We start from the raw sequence: 23,024 nt of genomic DNA, 5'->3' as shown, positions 1-23,024 counted from the left end.
CACTCTGCCATATGTTTAAAAAAGAAAATACTTTTATTAATGAATTTATTAACGGTCGACCGCGCTAACACCCATTGCAGTGGACTAAACGAAATTAAATGCCCAGAAATTCAATTTTAAATAGTGCTGGGAAAACAACATTTTAGTTATTCACAAAACTAAGAAATAAATAGGCCATTGTGACGTATTGCCTGTTTAAATTCCTCAAGGGCACTGCGATTCTGAACACATTAAGGGTTAAACCATTTAAACATTTCCATACTAAAAAAAGAAACAAATTTGTACCCTGTTAATAATTACAGCAAACAACATTAATGCACGGAAAGTTCTGACGAAGGGAGCGCTGAATGCATGTCTACGCATCCTGCTCCGAAAAGGCCATAATCACACTGGCAGTGTGGCCATGAGCCTCTATGACTGTTCAGCCTTGTTCCCTTAATGCCCAGGCCAGTAAGCAAAATGAACAGCAGCTGTTGGCGGGGGGGGGCGACGACATCTACACCTCCACACCCTGACATCCTCCAACAGCTACGTTCATTTTCAGGTGACAGACATCCCACCAGTGCCGGTTACGACAATCCTGGTACACGAGTCGATCTTCCAGACTCAATAGCACATTTTTCCCCCCAACCTATCCTGCATTTCGCCGATATATATTAAGACACCTCGACGAAATTCTCAGTAGGACAACAGTACAGTTCTGGAGATTTATCTTGTCGACCATTCACCACATGAGTAGTGATTGTGGGGAATCGCCGACTGCATCTTGTAACAACCTGTGCTCAACTACTCATCCCCCCCCCAACAAAATCCCGCTGTTATAGTGCTGAAGAGATTAGGTCTAAGCCTCCCTCCTAAATACACCCACATAGGCGTCCCAAACAAACATGGATCCAAAAGATATCGCCAGAATAAATAGATAAATAATAGATACAAATAAAGATAAGCATCGACTAATTTGTTTGCCCAGCCTACAGTCCCTCTTTCACCTTCGCCACCCGCCTCCCACACACATCCCTAGACTCCTCCAACATGCCTAAAAACAGATCCAGCCTTCCTCCTTCACATCCAGTGTCGGTGCAGTTTGAAACCTCCACGTCAATCTCTCAGCAGTGTCCTGTCTTTCTCACCAAGCTTCTGCCGGCTCTTTACCCATAATCCCCCCACCCACCTCCCCCAAAAAGCCGCACCACCGGGCGACGGCTGAAGGCCGAATCAGAAGCCTAGGAGCTGATTATCTGGCCTGACCAGGTCTCGTGCTTCGTCCCCGGGACCAGGTGGGTGATGACCACCTCCACGGCTTGGATCTTCAGATTCTTCGGCGGGATGGGGCACACCTTGTAGGTCACCTCGTCGCCCTCCATGGGCACATATTCCCCCTCGATACTAAATGATGGACAGAAGGAAAAGAGTTGCGGACGATAGTACTATGGCATTGGCTGAACTGGACCACAGAGTAGCCCAACATGATGCGAAATACATACAAGCGGAAACAGTGTGTTACTATACTGGTAATACTACCCTTTCTCCATCAGCAAATTAGTTCCTCTCAATTACTCAGCTGATTAGCTCCCAAACGGCCATCTAACTGGGCCTACAGGAAAGGTACGTGAGAGACAGAAACAACCTGCCCACGACGCTCCAGCTACCAATCTGAAACCCAGAGGTCCCCAATGGATGGAAACATTTTACCAACAACCCATTCCACATTAAGCAGGGGGGTAGGTAAGTGATGTAGGATGTTAAACCACTGGTGCCTAACCCTTTTGTTTTAGTGAGAGTTACTTGTATAAAGAATATAACTACAAATACCGAATCACGACGGTACATTTTTCCACCAACCAGTGGGAAGGAGGGGCCCCTCTGTATATTTTGCAGACTGTGGAGGGCACCCCCATGGTATATATTGCTGATCTCGATCTGGTCAGCCACCAATCAAATAAAACATTATCCATTAATCACCTTGTGGTCGACCTGGAAAGATGCAGGGTTGAGCCGCCTTGGCTTAAATCAACAGTCACCACCCAAATGGATCTTCTGGACTACAGTTTTATTTTAACTGTTCAGTTATTCGGCACTGGACACTTCAATCTAGGACTAGTCAAGCTAGCATGAGTGCAAATAGTAAGAGGCACAGGGCTGCTTCGCAATATGCTGTAAATTTTAATGATCTATAAAGTCATAAGTGATTCTTTTAAGCAGCGGAACTCAAGATGACAATGTCAAATAACCTCTTCTGATTTTTAAGAGAGCTCTTCAAGAATTCTCACATCTGCTGCAGAACCAGATTTTACGCACGTTGCAGAACCGCCCGACGAATGGCAGATGTATTCCATTCCGCAGGTTTCTGGGAACTAAAAATAAGACAGACGACTCCAGCTACTCACTCGGAGATGTGAACAAAGATGTCCTCACCACCATTAGAGGGACGTATGAATCCATGGCCCTGTGACCTGGAGAAGTTCTTACACATGCCCTTGAACGTGGGTCCCGACGTGGCTCGTACCGTGCTGTGCAGACAGAGGTAGAGCATTGAGTCACATTGCACAGGTGTCTAATTATGACATTATAATGGTACCTATTAGCCAATCACAATGCTCCACAGGCCCAGGCTCCACCTCCATGGGCTCACAAACAGGGACTCACGCTGAGTAGGTGCGAGTGCGCTTGGTGGGCAGCGGGCTGGGAAGCTCCCCGGGCTGTGGTGGCTTGCGCTCCCACACACGACTTCCCTCTCTCAAAATGGGGAAGGAAAGGGAGAATGGGGTGGCCGGGGAGCGCAGCGGCGCCTCCGCAGGAGAGGAGGACTCAGGCCTGGGGTCCGCCATCGCAGTCGCAGCTTGTAGGAGGGGTATCGACTTTCGGAGGGAAACTACTCAGTGCCTCTGCATGTCCGGGGGAGATCTCTCTGATGCTAGCCCCCTCTACCTGAAGTGAATTATTGTTCCCAACGGTTCCCTTAGGCCAGGAGATCTTTCTGGAACATAAAGATTGAGAGGTATATTGGAAAAATAGAGGAAAGAGAATTTCAGTCATCCTGGTTACTGATTACGACCAGACTCAGGCACGCCAGACACACCGGTCCCCTGTTCCCAACGCAGAAACACTAATAAGAAAATATCCAGTTACATCGGAGACAAGTTCGACCGCAGCTACCAGCTGAAGCCCAATTGCTTTGAAAATCTTTCTCCTAGAGCCTGTGCGCAGATTCCTTAAACTTTAAAGTGAAAGACATCATTAGTAGTGCGAGCAATTCACAAATTAAACATCAAAAGAAAAATCTGTACGAGTGAATTCTTGTTTCTCAAACATAAAACAGAATGGGTCAAAGACAGGTCTCGTTGGCTTGTTTTCACATTACTGCCCATCTTCACGACCTCGACGAAAAATAGGCACAACTGAGTGAAAAGGAATCAGACATAATGGGTTTTCCGTTACACGACCAGACAAGCTGAGTTTTTAAACTCGGTTAAGTTCCCCCGCTAATAATAATGGGAAAAAAAGCCTTTGTATGCCACTGCTGAAAAAAAGTTGCTCCAGGTACTAAAGACTTCAGTCGCACAGATCTGTGTCCCCTTGTAAACTTGCTTGTCCATTCTTGTATGGTTACAAGTTCTTCTTATGTCAGGTCGAATGTGACAAGGGCAGCCGCCTAAATATAGACGACTGTGCTGCCCTCTGTTGACGATCGAGGTCAAAGCAGCGTGTCAGGAAGGCACAGGTGAATAAAAGCGTCAATACACGGAGAACTCTGCAGGTGGCACACTTCTAAGGATGATTCATAACAAACAAGATTAAAAGGAAGCTGGTGTCAACGCCTCGTATGGCGTCCCAACTCGAAAGCATGCCGGAGTAAACAACTAACCCTACAGGGAGATATACATATACATGCATATACACGCAACCTGTGTGCAAATATTGTTGGTTTTAAACTCAATCATGTCACTTTTAGAGCAAATGCTTCGATCGTAAGGTGCATGGATGACAATGCGATATGAAGTTGAACTGCAAGTATTGTTTCATTCTGTGGAATTAAATCCCAACGACCGCATCCGAATTGATCTAGAAATATAGACGAAAATACAGGAAAATCAAAGTAATGTGCGCAAGGGAAATCAAATGCACCAGTATCCATTACAAAGAGGACCGGGAGCCCACAACTGGTCGAGAGAGAGAGACCTTAATAAACACCGGGTGATAAAAGGGAATCTTTATAAGACAAAAACACCCGGCTGCATCCCTGCCCCGTTTCGCCCCAAACACTGGCTTTCCGCGTCTGTTTCAAAGCCATCATTTATATGGGAAACACGTATTTCTTGAGTGCACAGGACTGTGGGGTTTTTGAGAGCCCCGTTTTGTCTGTGTCTACAGGGACGCTTGCATGTAGGCTGCTTAAGAAATCCACAATAATCATCTTTAACAGTTAAAATGCCCTTTCGATCCGCAATCTGCCTAATCATCTTTTTAATATATTGTCAAAAACAATGAAAAGCAAACCTTTCCAGTTCCGGAACATTCCATATAAGCGTCTTGATCCGCACAAGCCGGAATAACTAAAACAACATTCGTAATCCCGTTCGTTAAACAGCTCTATCTTAGCTAAAGTCTGATTGTTTTTGTCCTGACTTCGTTCAAATAAGTTAGATATCCAAATGAGACGTACGGGCCCATCCTAGAGCTTTTGAATAGGGTAGAAATGGGAAGCAGTTAGACAAAATACCACAAAACACCCCGAAAACATATAACAATGCCTTCTGCTTTTAATCTAGTTCTTACCGTAGTAAAAAAAAAAAATACGACTATACCGGGATATCAGCCGCTAGGTTAATCATGCACTAATCAAACAAACGCTGAGATTTAACAGGGGAAAAAAGGAGACAATGTACCTTCTTCATGTGGGTTTGAAGCGAGTCGGGACCACACACCCAGAGAGAGAGAGAGAGAGAGGGCGTAAATGGCAAGATGAGGGGGGAAGATGGGGAGAGGATATAGGGCGGGGGGTGTGATTTTGTTGACACAATAGGACGACTCTCCTATAACCCATCTTGTGCAGAAATCACTTAAAACTCTAAAAACACTCTTTTCTCGTTTTATGTTATCTTTCTTTCCGGATGAACGAATTGACCGGATGCTGATCGGGATTAATTATCGGCATGTCACCGAGTTAGATGTCATGGCATCTGCTCCTCCGTTTACACAGTTCTGTCGCTGGCATTAACATTATGGGCACGTATGCAACTCATGGTCGCAAATACGAGCCGGGATGTGGTGTCACTATCAAGTTTGCTTAAAACAGCTCACAAAAATGCACACAGCGACAAGAGATGAAAAATCCCCATTCGCGAGTACAAGCTTCAGAATGGCTTGAAAAATAGTCGCCAACCAATATCACAAATGGTATAAATGTTACAAATATCATCTCGTTTTAAGTTAAAAATGCATATTTTATTAGTCTGCAAGTGTGTGCATGTTTGCCTTGTCACTTGTTCCATGTAGATCTACTACATTGCAAACATCCATAATTTAAAAATCTTGCACGGAAGCAGAAAAATGCTATTTAAAAGGTATTTCATTTCCGATTCTGTTATTGGTCATGATTGTGGTCGCTTGTCACCACTGTCAAATGTGTTTATGGTGGTTGAGTTTTATTATTACTCGTTTATGACCGCTATAATTTCGGTGCACAATACTTTGGCGAGTAATATCGATTGTTGCTTTTATGAAGAGTGTTTTCCGAATATTGTTGTTATTATGGCTGCTGCGTATAGTCATATATAAAACAATTGACATTTCACGTTTCTCATGGGTCAATAGCATGACAATCCCCCCTCCCCTGCCCCCAGAACTGTTAATGGAAAATACCTTCCACCATTGTGCTTTATGCTATGATGGACAGCGTCCTTTGGCTTCTAATGGAATTAGTGGGATCTGGCCAGATCTCATCTCAGTCATAAAACAGATCTGCAAGACTTTTATCCTTCATGTTCCGATGTCAGGAGGCCGTCTTCTCACTGACCATGGCTGTCTGCACGGGGACCAGTGTGTATGTGGGGGGGAGGGGTAATGTTTACACTCTTACTGGGGTCAATTACCATCACCAATCCCCAGATATCAACTGAAAACAATTGAAACAAAGGTACAATTTTTTTCTCATCTTTTTTTCTGCGAGCAGCATGATGCCTCTTTACGTTCGCTGGATTTGTTTATGTTGTGTTTCTTTAAATGGTCTCATTAAGTTTTTGCTTTGTTAGAAGTTGTTCTGTAGCTCTTGCTGCAGTCCTGCTTACGCCTGTACCTGGCTGTTCACTGGAAGCTCAGCCTAGCTGCGCTTATGGCTAGTCGACTCCTTGGCAGCATGTGTGTTCGCAATGTGCTGTTTGCCTCACTTGTATATCACTTTGAACAAAAGTGTCTGCTAAATGTGTAAGGCAATGCACAGATAAGTCGTCCATTTTCTGTAACCGCTTGTCCTATTCAGGGTTGCAGAGGGTCCGGAGTCTATAAACGCCAACCCATCACAGGCTACATTCACACACACACAGGCAATTTGGTAATGCCAGTTAATCTCGGCATTTTTTCGGGCTGTAAGGGGAAACCAGGGTACCCCTGAGATGATACAGGGGCAATAAACAAACTCCACACATGGAGCCCAGGTGGAGACACGAACCCAGGTCCCAGAGGTGTGACGTAATACTGCTAACCACTGCACCACTGTGCCCCCCCCCATGCATCACCCCAATTTACTATTTACAAGCTACCAGGCACCACAAAGTCAGGTTCTTATAGACTTGTAGACATACACAAATGCAGGCTCACACACAAACACTTCATCTGTCATTCTGTCCCAAACAATGGTTTCACTGTGCAGGTCAAAGCTTGCCTGACTGCCTACGGGACCCAGGGGAATTTCGAATGTGTGAGACTTCCAGAATCTTCTTAGAATTTCAGCCTGTGCCCATAACAGGGATGGGTTAACACATGTACGGCACTCACTGCCAGTGAGGCCAAAGCATGTTTGTTGGCATAGCATGTACTGACATCCACCCCCATCCGCCCATCCTCATGGAAGATAGGTGGATTAATGTAGTAACATGGAGAAAATGAGACAGAGCAAGGCAGAGCCGAAGAGAGAGAGAGAGAGAGAGAAAATGCAGTGACTCGATCCATGACTGTTCTGTAACATTTCCAAGAGAACGTTTCTGTTAACTTTAAACCGTTTAAGAACGTTTAGTAAAATTGAACTATTAGCGGACACAGATTGAGAATCCTGGGGAGATGATCATACAACATCATGGAGAATGTTGATGTAGGCAAACACATCCCACTCGGCAAGCCAACAAAGCCTTCATTTTCTAACAGAGAAGAATGAACTAGAGGGGCAAGTAGACCTTGTAACAACAGAGGTGACCCTGATCTATCGACACAGACTGACACTGACCCACTCATCGTCCCAGAGGGCACACAGCACGGCAGAAGACGCCACGGATGTTAAATGGCTAGATTTATTAACAAAGGGTTGCAGGTTTTTGTACTTTTAGATGCTGCACACTTGTGCTCCACACCAGAACTCACGCTGTGCTCTCCTGCTTTCACCAGGATCACCATTATCACGTGATGTTGGTGTGACCACAGTGCATTCCTCCGGGAATTTCTGTCATGCCTGGGTCGTCGGGCTTCCCAGCGGCACGTCATCGTTGCGATGAATCTATTCACCTTGATACTCGATTCCTCTTTTAACTTAAAGCATTATGGTGTTTTCCAGTACGTCCAGATTTAAACAAAGATAATACAGCTTACGGCTAGCCCCCGGGGTTAAGAACGACTCATACTTACAGGCTGCCATAAAGCCTATTGTATAAAGAATGAGCCAATTACAACGATCCATAATAATAAATGCACTGCTTTCTAACACTCATGAAATCATTTTGTGGCTTTTGCGGTACGTCGGTTCCAAGTACAGCAAAGTAACATATAAAGCTACTTTGGTTATGGCTGAATTATTAGTGCTATTATTATTATATACTGCATGATAGTTGTTCCAATTTACCTACAAATTCCACTTAAATACAGACTTAGGGGATGGATCTTGTTCGTAACCTGGGACCTGCCTGTAACTGGCTGAGATGAACATTCCATCTACGAGCACTGAAGTACGCTCCGCTTTCAGGGATTTCTCGCCGCTTCAACACGGACGGCAGAATGTGAGGACGAGCTCATTATCACTCAGCTCCCCGTCGCGTTGTACTTCTACACGGGAAAGTCGATAGACTGAAAATTAAAATGTGCATATGAATTGTGAATTAGACATTTCAAATTCAGTTCCTGTCCTCATAAACATCATTTTGCATAAAGACAGGATCGAGAGCTGAATGTTTCCTTGTATATAAAACATCTCCTGCATCGGAAATTCCCAGACATTAGTCAGACGTTGACTGCGTTGGCATCTTAGACGCACTGTCACCCTTCTAATAGGCATTAATATTTACTGAGGCAATTCAGCTCGATTGGTCATAAGCATTTTCATTGGCTTGTCGGATATTTTATTTGTAATTTGTCGGATTTAAGGTACCAGTTTGAATGGACTTCATATTCGTTCACTTACATTTTGACCCAACAAGTTACCCCGATAAGTCATTAACCCAGCTTCGTAGTACAGGCCACTGATTTAAAGTTGCACATGTAGTTTTTAACCGTAGACCTTCAGAAAACCATCTTTCCTGCTTGCAAATTGCTTTAGCCCAATCTGACCGACATCACGCACAGCTTCCCGGCGTGACTAGACAGCCGACAGCTACAGCGTCTGTAAAAAGGAGGAAGCTTTAGAAAAAGGCGTCAGGGTGAAAATCCCCCTCCGCACTCAAATGAGTTATTTCAAAAGACCTCGATTAAATTGCTTCAGTACACATTCAGCTCCATGAACTATAATACTGAAGCTATTATGAAGTGTAGAAAGCATGGGTCGAGTGTTATACTGACTGAAAGCTGCAAGAAACCCACATCTTTACACCAAGCGTGAGGAAAACGCACTGAAAAATGCTAGTGGGTGGAAGAATGATCCGTTTTAGCAGCATTTAGACTGGGAGCTTGGAACCATCACAGCTGTCGTGCTCTCTGCAACACCCCCCAGCCCCCCCCCACGTCACAAGTTAGACACAAGGAAATTAGGCACAAAGATCACGGCGGCACAGAGAGATCGAAGGCACTACTCGATGAAATATTCCTTTATCTCACAATCCATGGCGACCAACTAGCAAATCTACAGTTGGCCCGAAAAGAGGAAAAGCGCCGCATCTCCAAACGAGCCGCAGCTTGAGAAGGGAGAAGCCTCCAGGTTCTTGGCAGAGAGAGGGCAGACAGGGAGAGGGGGTGGGGGAGTTCAGAGTGGTTTTACAGACAGAGGTAGTGATGTGTGCGTTTGCCTCAGCATGGAGGAACCATGAAGTTGACAGATCTGCGGTAACACTGACCACCGTGTTTCACAGGCAACCATTTACACATGCAGCGGTATTAAAACATAAAAATCAAGTAAAACATAGAACCCCTGTACATTAACTCTTCGGCTGCTGCGCTGATAACCATGCATTGCAAAAGAAAACCTACAGATGTTTACACAGGTTTCAGATCAAACAGCTGTAATATACAACCTGTTTTTACAATAAAGTGTGCGGAACACAAACATGAACACAAATACACAGGGAGTGTGAGCATCCTAGCTGGGTCCAAAAGCGCACAGAGAGTGACTCACATGACCACGTTCTAGCCAATAAACCGGCGGCTTCTGCCACACATTTAGCCAATAGGTGAGAAGTACCAGGAAGGGTGAAATGTGGCATAACCAGGAAGTGATTGTTGATTTCGGAGACATTAACCGCTACGGAGGAGGATATTGGGAATCGCCTGAGCCCACCCTGCCCTCCCCCGTCCGCACGCCACGCCACATCCCCCCGACTCGTATGCGCCAGTAAGGTTCAAAACAGTTTTTCCTGTCTCTTGTATATACAAGTCTTATGCTTTATGGACTTTAACTGGCATCTGTGTGAACAGACATTTGTACAACCGTTACTATTTAAATATACCCCCCCCCCAAAAACCTAGAGCCCCTCCTCTGACTCGTCCCACTCATTACTGGAGCTCCTTCATCCTGTTGAGGGCGCTGCCGGCCTGAAACCATCCGATCTGCGTCTCGTTGAAGGTGTGGTTCAGCTGTATGGTGTCCTGGCTGCCGTCACTGTGCTTGATGATGGCTTTCAGGGGCTGTGGGAATTTCAGGGGGGACTAAGACTCTTAAAAAAGGTCCGACACTGCGGCAAATTCAGTAGCCCAAGCAACAAGGACACTGAAAGGAATTTGTTTTTATTGATAGAGTGAGCAGGAAATTCGGAAACCCTACCTTGCCAGGGATGAACTTTTTGAGGCCGGTGATGGAGATCTTGTCATCTGGGCGGACTTTGTCGTAGTCGTGGGGGTCAGCGAAGGTTAAGGGCAGCAGGCCCTGTTTCTTCAGGTTGGTCTCTGAGGGGGAAGAGCAGAAGGCGGCCGGCTTGATGCTTAATTTGCAGGGTGCATTTCTGCGCAGCGTTCGCGCGCATTTATAACATGCGGACGGCAGCGTACCGTGAATGCGGGCGAAGCTCTTGACGATGATGGCGCGGCCCCCCAGGTGCCGGGGCTCCAGGGCCGCGTGCTCCCTGCTTGACCCCTCGCCGTAGTTCTCGTCGCCCACCACAACCCATTGCATGTTATTTTTCTGTGGGGGGGGTGGGGTAGTGGTGATAGAGACATGAGTGCTGCACAGATCTCTGTTCACTGCACTGCCTCTGCCATTATGACCCCCCCTAAATGAACCAGGGTGTCTGCTGCACTCTCAGGCTGGTCAATGACTGCACTGATGCTCCATTCATCTGTATGAAGCATAAAATTTACAGCTGGCTGACAGGAGCCCTGGGTCTAATGATCTCTCAAAGATCTGAGCCCTCAGAGGCTCTCGCAAAGCCATTTTCAACCCCCCTGCAGTTAAAAGCAACCGCGCCAAGCTGACCTTGTAGTGGCGGGCCACATCGGGCACACCACCGTGTTCCCCCGTCAGCTGGTTGCGGACCTTGTTGACGGCGTCGTTCTCGATGTTGACGGCGCCGATCAGCAGGTTGTTGGAGATGTTGTCCAGGTGGCCGCGGAACTTGAGCCAGGGCCCAGCGGCACTGATGTGGTCGGTGGTGCATTTACCTTTCACCTGGAGGGTTGGGGGGGGGGGGGGAAGGGGCACCATTAGGAGAGCTGCCGGCCAAGGGAAGAGAAAAATAGGAGGAGCAGGAGAAATAGAAGTAAAAACAGAAAAATCTCCGAGTCCCGCCCCCTCCACCCGCCCCGACCGGCACCCGCATGTCCTCCGGGTCCCGCCCCCTCCACCCACCTTGATCGGCACCCGCATGTCCTCCGAGTCCCGCCCCCTCCACCCACCTTGATCGGCACCCGCATGTCCTCCGGGTCCCGCCCCCTCCACCCACCTTGATCGGCACCCGCATGTCCTCCGGGTCCCGCCCCCTCCACCCACCTTGATCGGCACCCGCATGTCCTCCGGGTCCCGCCCCCTCCACCCACCTTGATCGGCACCCGCATGTCCTCCGGGTCCCGCCCCCTCCACCCACCTTGATCGGCACCCGCATGTCCTCCGGGTCCCGCCCCCTCCACCCACCTTGATCGGCACCCCGCATGTCCTCCGGGTCCCGCCCCCTCCACCCACCTTGATCGGCACCCGCATGTCCTCCAGATCCCACCCCCTCCACCCACCTTGATCGGCACCCGCATGTCCTCCGGGTCCCGCCCCCTCCACCCACCTTGATCGGCACCCCCCATGTCCTCCGGGTCCCGCCCCCTCCACCCGCCCCGACCGGCACCCCCATGTCCTCCGGGTCCCGCCCCCTCCACCCGCCCCGACCGGCACCCGCATGTCCTCCGGGTCCCGCCCCCTCCACCCACCTTGATCGGCACCCGCATGTGCTCCAGATCCCGCCCCCTCCACCCACCTTGATCGGCACCCGCATGTCCTCCGGGTCCCGCCCCCTCCACCCACCTTGATCGGCACCCGCATGTCCTCCGGGTCCCGCCCCCTCCACCCACCTTGATCGGCACCCGCATGTCCTCCGGGTCCCGCCCCCCTCCACCCACCTTGATCGGCACCCGCATGTCCTCCGGGTCCCGCCCCCTCCACCCACCTTGATCGGCACCCGCATGTCCTCCGGGTCCCGCCCCCTCCACCCACCTTGATCGGCACCCGCATGTCCTCCGGGTCCCGCCCCCTCCACCCACCTTGATCGGCACCCGCATGTCCTCCGGGTCCCGCCCCCTCCACCCACCTTGATCGGCACCCGCATGTCCTCCGGGTCCCGCCCCCCTCCACCCACCTTGATCGGCACCCGCATGTCCTCCGGGTCCCGCCCCCTCCACCCACCTTGATCGGCACCCGCATGTCCTCCGGGTCCCGCCCCCTCCACCCACCTTGATCGGCACCCGCATGTCCTCCGGGTCCCGCCCCCTCCACCCACCTTGATCGGCACCCGCATGTCCTCCGGGTCCCGCCCCCTCCACCCACCTTGATCGGCACCCGCATGTCCTCCGGGTCCCGCCCCCTCCACCCACCTTGATCGGCACCCGCATGTCCTCCGGGTCCCGCCCCCTCCACCCACCTTGATCGGCACCCGCATGTCCTCCGGGTCCCGCCCCCTCCACCCACCTTGATCGGCACCCGCATGTCCTCCGGGTCCCGCCCCCTCCACCCACCTTGATCGGCACCCGCATGTCCTCCGGGTCCCGCCCCCCTCCACCCACCTTGATCGGCACCCGCATGTCCTCCGGGTCCCGCCCCCTCCACCCACCTTGATCGGCACCCGCATGTCCTCCGGGTCCCGCCCCCTCCACCCACCTTGATCGGCACCCGCATGTCCTCCGGGTCCCGCCCCCTCCACCCACCTTGATCGGCACCCGCATGTCCTCCGGGTCCCGCCCCCTCCACCCACCTTGATCGGCACCCCCCATGTCCTCCGGGTCCCGCCCCGATCTGCACCCGCCCCGACCGGCACCCGCATGTCCTCCGGGTCCCGCCCCGATCTGCACCCGCATGTCCTCCAGATCCCACCCCCTCCACCCACCTTGATCAGCACCCGCATGTCCTCCGGGTCCCGCCCCGATCGGCACCCGCATGTCCTCCAGATCCCACCCCCTCCACCCACCTTGATCAGCACCCGCATGTCCTCCAGGTCCCCGCCGTCCCACTTATCGAAGGGCTCCAGCAGCTGCAGCCGGTTGCTCTGTGGGTTGACGTCGACGCGCACAGAGCCGCCCTCCTCCGGCGGGTGCTGGTAGGTGTCCTGTCCCGGGTCGAAGTCACGCGCCGGCAGCTCGTCCCCCGTGGGCGGCTGCAGTTTGAACTTCTCCCCGTTGGCCGCAGTCAGGAAGTCCTTCTCTGGGTTGAATTTCAGGCTGCCGGCGATGGACAGGGCCGTGACGATCTGGGGCGGAGAACAGCAGGGGCATGAAGAAAAGAACAGGCCGCAAAAACAAGCGCATGTATAAATGCAGGTTTTTCCAGAAACTTCTACCTGAAGCAAAAACGGCTCAATATTAATCAAGAACGGCATGAGTCTGAACATCCAGTATGACCAGGTGACGAGACACGACACCATCACTCCCCTTTACAGGCAGCCTGGTGTGTCCAAACTTTTGGCTGGAGGACTGATACTATGTGTGTGTGTAAACAGAGGCACACCTCTGGGGAAGTGACGAAGGCGTGAGTGGCCGGGTTGGCGTCGTTCCTGGCTGTGAAGTTCCTGTTGAAGGACGTGACGATGGTGTTCTTCTCACCCTTACTGACGTCACCCCTGCACGACAGCGGAGATGCGTGGCTGTAACAAACATCTGCACCACGGCAGCATCACAGAAGCGCAGCACACCGCCTGCGAGCGTCGCTAATGACGTCAGGACGCAAATAAAGCCTCAGAGACATTAAACCCGACTGAACACGTGTGGATTTTCTAGAGGTAGAGGCAGCTGAAGAGCGGCCCCACTCAGGGACAGCGTTACATGCAGAACCGCAAATCCAACATAAGGGCGATTATGATTGGATGAATCCATGCTAATGGGTTTCCCAGGACGATCCACCATCACAATCCTGTCCTAAGACCAACACACGCAAGTAGTAGGTATAAAATAGATTAGGATAAAAATGTTTAAAATTGAAATACAAAACAAGTTTAATATTACAAGGCCTAAGACCAACACAAGCACAGGGATGCAACGCCTGCATGCAAACATGAAGCATTTCAGAGGCCTGTGCTCAGAGCGTCACAGGCCGGGGGAGACCTACCTTGCCCACTGGCCGATGCAGGGGCCGCAGGCATTGGCCATGACCACGCCCCCCACGTCCCTCAGGATCTGAGCCTGCAGGCACATGGTCAGGAAGTCAGCCACCCGTCCCCGCAGATGCCGCGAACGTGGCCCCCAGCCCCGCGGCCCCCGTACTCACGTAGCCGTCCCTCTCGATGGTGGCGCGGATCTGTTCAGAGCCTGGCGACACCGTGAACTGGGCCTTGCACTTGAGCCCGTGGTCCAGGGCCTGCTTGGCCAGCGAGGCAGCGCGGCCCATGTCCTCATAGCTGGAGTTTGTGCAACTGCCAATCAGGCCTGCCAGAAGGGGGCGGGGTAAGCGTTAATCTGGCTCTGATTGGACGGTATTATGCAAAAGCTGCCAGGATCCGCCCCCCACATACTGACCCACTTTGACATCCAGGGGCCAGCCGCTTTTCTCGGCCACCGCCCCGATCTCTGCCACGGGGTGAGCCAGGTCAGGTGTGAAGGGACCATTGATGTGGGGCTTCAGCTGTCGAGACAGGGGCAGGGGGGGGCAGGGGGGCACCATAACTCAATACTGAATTCATGGAACTCAGTTAACCCCCACATTTCTAGTTTAACCTGCTTCATCCACACCTCCAGTTTTACCTATCTATGTGCTTCTTGGTCCTCTGAGGTGTCAGACAAATCAAATCACAGCACATGTATCCTGTATCCTATTCCAGCCCTGACTACTCAGCATGTGTGTGTGTGTGTCTTACCTCACTGAGGTTGATCTCGATGAGCTGGTCATATTCGCATCCGGCATCAGGCACCAGAATATCTTTGTTTTCATTCGCCGCTGTGGCGATATCTGCGGGGACAATGGTGGACATTTTGAAGCCAGAGACCAGAATGGGACGTGTTAAAGGACAGAGATGTCCTGGGGTGCAGAGGGGTGGGGAGGGACGGTTGGCAGGGGATTGTAAAAGACGGCCGGAAGAGCAGATACCCACCCCCGTGTCGTGCTTCCCACCCCCTCCTTCCCAGATGTCAGCACTGACCCGCGCGGCCTGTCTTCTCCAGGTAGCTCCTCATGCGGTGGTTGTAGGGGAACACCGATGTGGTGGCCCCGATCTCAGCCCCCATGTTGCATATGGTGGCCATTCCTAGAGGACGGAGAGAGGAAACAGGAGGCTCAGGTGAGGCCCACATGTGCACCGACATCCGACCCAGGCACACAGGAACTTCAGGGGAACCAGGAACTTCAGGGGAACCAGGAACTTCAGGGGAACCAGGAACTTCAGGGGAACCAGGGGGCAAAAACCAGTGTCCTTCCTGGGGTCGACCCCCACCAGAAGCGTTGACAATAATCACAGGATGGTCGGTCATCGAGCGAATCCCCGAGCGGCTTACCCGTGCAGGAGATGGAGTCCACGCCCGGGCCGTGGTATTCCACGATGGCCCCCGTACCCCCCTTCACCGTCAAGATACCGGCCACCTTCAGGATGACGTCCTTTGGGGACGTCCAGCCAGACAGGGTGCCGGTCAGCTTCACGCCAATCACCTGCAGCGGAGGGCGAAATTCTGATTGGCTGGTATAGAATGTGGTGGTGGGTGAGATCATTTTACAGGGGAGGGGGGAAAATTACTGACATTGGGGCACTTCAGCTCCCAGGGGATGCCAGCCATGACGTCGACAGCGTCGGCCCCCCCCACACCGATGCAGATTCCTCCCAGGCCTCCTCCGTTGGGGGTGTGCGAGTCTGTGCCAATCAGCATCACCCCAGGGTATGCGTAGTTCTCCAGGATGATCTAGGAGAGCAGCAACGAAGATCACAGTCACTATGTAGCATATAAAATGTAACCCATTACTAGCACATTTTAAATAATCCAAACTGGCTCAGTCACTTTGAGATGCTTTAAGTTCTGAACTCAAGTGTTTAAATACCTAATTGCGGGATCAAGGTTAACCCAACCAAAATGAGTCCAATAAGAGTCGAGTGTATCATCCACTCTCAATACCTGATGGATGATTCCGGAACCAGGTTTCCAGAAGCCTACTCCATACTTTGCTGCAGCAGTGGCCAGGAAGCTGTAGACCTCCTGATTCACTTCCTAGGGGACACGGGGATGGGGAAGTGTCCGTGTAAGGAAAGCCTCATTAGTCATGACCACCCCAGCTTTCGGCAAGATGGACCAGGAATTTCCTCCTGATAAATATACTCCAGAATCCTCAGTCAACCAATGCATGTTTGCTGCTATATGCACTAGAACTTCCCTCAGGGATCAATGGAGTCCCATTCCAAGTCATTAAAATTTAATTATTTAAATTTGAAGTCCCATAGCCCAGACTAACCCTACCCATCCCTCCATGCCCGGCTCTCCCCATGCCCACCTTGGCCCTCTGTAGGTCCTGGGCTCCACCATCCTTGGCCTCGATCAGGTGGTCGCAGTGGATGGTAGAGGGCACGGCCACGCGCGGCAGTCCACTGCTGATGAACTGTAGCATGGCCATCTGGGCCGTGGCGTCCTGCATGGCCACGCGGTCCGGCCGCAGTCGCAGGTAGGTGCGTCCGCGCGTGATCTCCTGCCCCACCGGGTCATCTAGGTGCCCGTAGACGACCTTCTCAGACAGGGTGAGCGGCCGGTTCAGCCTTGGAGAGATGGGTTCACACAAGAAAACAGATGAGATCTTGATACATACATCCCTACTGCCATCAGCCTGGATATCCTCCCCAGACAGGAAGAATCAAACTCCGAACACAAGCACCACCACCTGCTGCGGTCCTTCAGAGTGTCCTTTACAGCCCAACGGGGACAGTATCACATATCCGATAGGCGATTACCGCACAGCTGTCACAGAGCCTAACAAAGGGCAAAACACTCGTTTATCATTAGGTATCAGCAGGCAAAGGAAGTAATTGGAGGAACGAGCAAGAAATAGCCCAAAACAAGACAGATTCAACTTATTTCTCTGTCCAGAAATGTTACATCTAAAAATTAATTTCACAAAAATAAAAGGATTTTTCCTCACTCCTTTTGCCACTGTATACCTTGTCCTTATGTCCTTCACAATTCGCTCTGAAATTACCCATTAAAATGCGGCAGTAAAACCCAAAATATTGGGGGGGGGGGGGTACCCAAACAGCCATATCTCAAAAGCTATGACGTAATTTTTGGATCCTTAATTTAATATAGAAATACAACATTGCTACATTTTTACCTGCCAGTCACTGTTATCATTGCTTGCTATATTACAGGGGATCTTGTCAATCTTTTCAAAATAAAAACCACCTCCTCTTATTCTAGCAGGGCTGGTTCAGCCACTGGCAGCCATGCAGGAGCTTAAACAACAGGGCGCCTCTGTGCTGCTACATGGGGCCCTGTGCAGCCATCACGGCTCGGTGGGAGGTTAAACGAGCCAGATGTTTATCGCCATGCCATCTAGAAACAGCCCAAGCGATTAAGCTTATTTAAGAGGCTGGAAATGCTGCCTTTAACCAGCCCGCTAAACAGAACCAATCAGGACTGGGCATCCCACTAAACACAGCCAATGAAAAGGAGGTCTGTGGTAATCGTGAACACACCAATCCTATCACTGCGCAGAAGACACCAGCATGAGCACCCTGACTATATCTTCTGCGCAGTGATACGATTGGTGGGTGACGTTCGGTAGAAGAAAATTCCTGCATTAACCCAAAATGGTAGTGAGTAGTTTATCTACCATTTTCCACTCAAGAATTCCACTCAATCCCATTATGTTCAAAAGAAGCCTGACAGTTCTGCCACCAATATTTTCAAAACTAGGCACCTCCCAGCCGAACAACCTAGACAGACAGCACTAAAGCCCATCTAAAACATAAGAGTATGTTTTGGAAGGAACTGCCCCTTTAAGAAAATAAAGTCTAGAGACAAGAAACCTGCCCCCTGGCACTCTGATCACGCACATGAACTTAAAGAGGCCTCACATAAGCTACAGCGCAAATGGCACACAACAAAACTAGAAGTTCACAGATCTGCCTGGAAAGAGAGACTCACTAAGTACAGAAAAGCACTAGTGACCTCTAGGTCCGTGTCTCTCCAGACGTATAGAAAAGAACAAAAACATCCCTAAATTCCTGTTTGAATCTGTGTCCAAGTTAACATGGAATTCTTCCATGTTAAACTCACAAATCCAGAGGCTCCTAGGAGTGATGATGTCACTACATTTTTAATAAATAGCCAAGATTAGACAGATCACACAGAACACGTCGGTAGCTACACACAGCTACCAGCGTCCTGTTAGTCCCAGTCCCTCTGATAATAACATCCTTGAATCTCTTTCCTATAAAACAATCAGAACTTTTGAACTCCAGCAAATCTTCTACTAGGTCTTGTAGACCCAATTCCTACAAAATTTCACCATTGATTAGCACTACCCTGTAAAACTTGGTAAATGTATCTGTTAGGCTCGAATAATGTTCCAAAACCGTTTAAAATGGCCGTTATTAGACCTGAACTCTAGGAATGATACTAGGTGATTTAATAATTATAAAATTATAACATCTCAAATCTTTCTTTCATTTCAAAGATTCTACAAAAAGTTGTCAATCATTACTCTTACTGGGGCTGTTTCTGTGCTACGGTTCAGTCTGGTGCCCTCAACCTAGCAAGAGATTACATGGAAGTCTGGGTGTCAGTCTTAAGTATCATCATAAATATTGAAATGGAGGAAAATATGTAAAGAAATATATCAGGACGCCCAAAAAATCTGAACAAATTAAGAATTCTGCTATCAAAAATTTTATCAGGAATAATATCCAACCAATTATTCATCTAGAGTTTGGGAATATTAGAAACAAACAGAAATGCAGAAGAGAGAAAAATGCATAAAAAAATAAACTCATTTGCATTAAAACCTGCCATTTCCACCATCAAAGCACAACTACCAAAGTCAACAGAAATCCTGCCCTTGGATTAAAGGCTGATCACCTTCACTCCAGGTTCTATGATATGATTCACAGCCAATACAAATTACAGGAAAAAAAATAAGTTTAAAATTCCAGGTCTGAATTCAAATGTTCAACCAACCCGGGGTATAAACCACTGCAAATACCCCAGACACACAGCTACTGTCAACTTGCTCGCTGACACTAGATAGCAAGCAAGTAAAAACAGACACGACAAAGACACACAGTCATAATGTTTGAAATGTGGTTTGTATTAAACTGCATGAGCAAACAGATTTAGTTTCCTGTGTGCAGGCAATCTGACCAGATCATGAAATTCTGTAGGTCTCATGTTGATTCGGGGTAAAGAAAACACACGGCACAAGCACAGGTGATTAAAACTGCAAAAAAAGATAAAAAGCTGGGCATGGACACTGAAAGCAGCCAGAGTGAAGAACAGACTGACCTTTTACGTACAATGTCAATGCTGGAGCGCAGCTTCTCATAGTTGACATAGGCAGTGGGCTCAAAGCGGCTGACGGCCACCCTGGCTTTGGCGCGGAGGGCGGCTGCCACATGCAGCCGCCGAGCCCCCTGTCCCAGGGCAAGCTTGGGGTGGGGAGGACAGAACCACGTCATCTTTAAAGATTAAATTCTTTGTCATTTGCACAAGTACAGGTACAATGGAATTCTTCTTCGCCTGACCCATCTTGCTCTCTATAGCTTGGGAGTCACAGCGCAGGGTCAGCCAATGTGCAGCCTCCTCTCCCCCCCCCCCCAGAGCTGGGGGTTAAGGGACTTTTCAAGGGCCCACATGTGACTGTTCGGTGAGGCTTGGTTCAAACCGGTGATGTTCCGATCACAGGCACAGAGACTAAACCCACCGAGTCACTCAACGCTCCATCTTAAGACCATACCAAACGATGCTAATGTACAGACCCACAACATCTCAAGACCAGAGCAAACGATGTATAGAAGTGCAAGCCTTCGGAATGCCTGTCTATGGAAGAAATCCATGGCACAAAAAGCTGATCCTCTGTGGCCAGCTGACCAGTTGATTCATTGGAAAGTGAATCACTTTCACATGGAGAAATGCTCACCAAGTCAAACTTTTTTTTTTTTTTTTTTTATTGAAACAGATTCAATAAAACTGACAAGTTATAATGCTACTTTTATGTATCCATATAATGTCAGTTACATTTTATTGTCTTCTTGCAAACCTAACTGTACAAAAACTAAAATCAGGTGAATGATTAAGCCTTTTTATATAAAAAGCCTCCAGCTTCCAGTCACCTACTGGGCCTCAATCAGGATGAGTCACAATCTGACACAGTATTAGAAGCAGGAGAAAATAAGAAAAATGTCATCTGGGGCTGGAGGGCTTGATAAATTTAGTTTAGAGTAAAGTACATGGAACCAGACAGGTACAAGTCACACCTAAACCAAACTTAATTCAGTTTTAGGAGTTAATCAAAAATACCATTTACCTTCCCTGGGGATGTTATAATTCACCGTTTAACCGATGAGAATAATCTTAACCATTAATACGACCTGTTAAGCTGTTCATTTTAAAAAAAGAATGTTAAAAGTTTCCAGTGTGGAAAAGCACAGAAAGCAGAGCGTAACATAAGTGCCCATTTTGCGGGTTTTCTCTGCCGGTGGTCTCACAGTCAGACTGCGCACAAGACTATCCCACAGCATGTCGACATGTTGCTGTTGCTGAATAAAAATCAGTAGACAAGCTATCAGTTATACTCAGGCTTTTATTTATTGAGGTGTGAACATGACAACATTCGTTTTTGTTAAAACGTTGACTGCTGATAATTCGGCCAGATTAAACATACGCAGTAGCGGAGCTGGTGTTTGTGACAGCACTCTCCATGCTTTACGTTAAAGTGTGCAGGCTGCTCGCAGTTCATTTCAGTTTTACAATATTTTCCTACACGGGAGATGTAGGCTGTACCAGACCTTGCCGCTGTAGGATTAAATGTTTGGTTCATTTTTTAAATCTGTTTTCTTCATTGCAAAGCCTGACAACTTGATTATTTGCATAACTCATGAAGTGTTTTCACTTGGAAAAAAATAAACCACTTCTAATTCCTAAAGCATTTCTTGTATTGGTATTTGGTGCCGGACACGCATCCTTTAACTATCCTAAACTAATTTATTTCTTATCGGTTAACGGTTAATAGTCGATTGGCGAGCGTCAGCTATCGGTGACGAATCAATCCGAAATGGACATCCCTAATTTTGGCCCGTCATGGCTTGGAGGGCTCCTCCAACAGGAAAACAAAATGCTATATCCAATGAATCTACTGAAGCTGACTTTCAAGCAAACACAGAAAAATTAATTGAACCATGTCATTGAACGAGACAAGACTGATGACACTTAACATAAACATCTAGCTTAGAAGAATCGTGATCCTAGTTAGCGGGTTAAGAGAAGATGATTATGTAATTAAACATGATGTTTCAGTAATGTTATAGCTAGATATCTGTCCAACACTCAAGCAATTATAGGCTTAAGCCAAAGTGAGTCACAGCACCCAAAGGCAGCGTTTTCTCCCCAGACACGTGTAAACACACAGCTTAAACGGGCGAGAAAGACGCACGAACTATATGCCAATAACCTTGTGATCACCTTGCAAGAGCTAATCGGCTAGCTTATCTATTCATCCATGCCGCTTGTATTAAAGACGTCCCTAGAAGAGGTCGGACTCTAATGAGACGTGCAAATAATTCCGACTTATTTTATTTGAAAATGTAGTTTAATTAATATGACGCAATTAACTGATTAGACAGACCACATAAGATGACCTATGTCAACATCTAGGTCCTAGTCTAGGAGGTATCGGGGTTCCCCAATATATTTCCATAGACATGCATGCTACAAGTCCCCTTCGCTCATTCGATCCTGTCATAATTCACACATTCAGATGAAAATAATATTTTCAAGCAAGGTTAAAGTCGCAAGAAGTCGCTCACCTGAAGCCGGGTTGCAGTAAGACAATACGTCGCCATTTTGTTCACTGACAAAGATGTGTCGCTTACAGATGACGCTCGGTCTGCCTTTTAAAGCGTTGCATGCACCCACCGCGCATGCGTGATGCAGATCTTTCGTAACATGAGCTATGTCTATAGGTGGAAAGTTCAGGTCCAGAAAGTACAAATCCACTCTAACTGTATATCAGAGACAGAAACCTTAAGTTCAGAAAGTACAATCCAAACCAAGATTTTGATTTAATCAACCAGGTTGAGTACTCTGTGCGACTATTTATTCTCAACTGGTTGGTTGAACCAAAATCTTGGTTTGGATTGTACTTTCTGAACCTAAACTTTCTGTCTCTTACATAGTTAGAGTTTTTAAAACTGATTTCCACAGAGAAAATCAGATTAGTTAACTTAAAGAGAAAAGCTGAGAGGCAATTTCATTGTTCTTTCCTTTGCGGACATTAATAGATCAGCATCCGCATTGATGTACTTGTTTTTTGTCTACAATAAAACAATCGTAAATAATATCTTCTAACATTAAGTATAAAATAATTCATTAAGAATTACGTCTACATGTTCTTTCGGGAGTGCCGTGTGTTTTTTACGAGCAGACCACTTGTACAAATATGCTGCACAGGTCAATTAGTGATTCTGATTTGCTATGCTGTGAAATAAATGTGTACTTCGGTATCTGGGGATAAGCAGCACGATATCCAGGGCAGCTACACGCTGCCTATGCATCTTTTACCCATCTTTTCACCCCACCTGAATTAAGTGCAT

General features: G+C 48.5%; 2 protein-coding genes across 4 annotated transcripts; both read right to left on the bottom strand.

The window, feature by feature from the left end:
- Positions 1 to 14: 14 nt before the first annotated feature.
- On the bottom strand, positions 15 to 5,006 carry csdc2a (cold shock domain containing C2, RNA binding a). Of its 3 annotated transcripts, none has more exons than XM_049014498.1 (4): positions 4,887 to 5,006; positions 2,647 to 2,977; positions 2,388 to 2,510; positions 15 to 1,386 (listed from the first exon to the last, which is right to left on the bottom strand). In XM_049014498.1, the coding sequence occupies exons 2-4, from the start codon at positions 2,826 to 2,828 to the stop codon at positions 1,224 to 1,226; spliced, it is 468 nt and encodes a 155-aa protein (XP_048870455.1). In that variant the 5' UTR covers positions 2,829 to 2,977; positions 4,887 to 5,006; the 3' UTR covers positions 15 to 1,223. The 3 variants fall into 3 exon arrangements, with proteins under 3 accessions (XP_048870455.1, XP_048870457.1, XP_048870456.1); XM_049014500.1 differs by having other exon boundaries at positions 4,777 to 4,893; XM_049014499.1 differs by lacking the exon at positions 4,887 to 5,006 and adding an exon at positions 4,498 to 4,770.
- A 4,200-nt stretch (positions 5,007 to 9,206) lies between these two features.
- aco2 (aconitase 2, mitochondrial) lies at positions 9,207 to 22,390 on the bottom strand. The gene is made up of 17 exons (XM_049015873.1): positions 22,239 to 22,390; positions 19,720 to 19,862; positions 16,721 to 16,979; positions 16,348 to 16,440; positions 15,979 to 16,137; positions 15,739 to 15,889; positions 15,387 to 15,491; positions 15,105 to 15,196; positions 14,767 to 14,872; positions 14,519 to 14,676; positions 14,360 to 14,433; positions 13,763 to 13,874; positions 13,227 to 13,505; positions 11,039 to 11,230; positions 10,615 to 10,747; positions 10,391 to 10,512; positions 9,207 to 10,254 (listed from the first exon to the last, which is right to left on the bottom strand). The coding sequence occupies exons 1-17, from the start codon at positions 22,272 to 22,274 to the stop codon at positions 10,123 to 10,125; spliced, it is 2,346 nt and encodes a 781-aa protein (XP_048871830.1). The 5' UTR covers positions 22,275 to 22,390; the 3' UTR covers positions 9,207 to 10,122.
- Between the last annotated feature and the right edge of the window lie 634 nt (positions 22,391 to 23,024).

The sequence above is a fragment of the Brienomyrus brachyistius genome, chromosome 5 (genome assembly GCF_023856365.1).
Source record: "Brienomyrus brachyistius isolate T26 chromosome 5, BBRACH_0.4, whole genome shotgun sequence".
NCBI classification, from domain to species: domain Eukaryota; kingdom Metazoa; phylum Chordata; class Actinopteri; order Osteoglossiformes; family Mormyridae; genus Brienomyrus; species Brienomyrus brachyistius.
The sequence above is the reverse complement of the archived record's forward strand: the minus strand, read 5'-3'. Positions and strand labels throughout refer to the sequence as shown.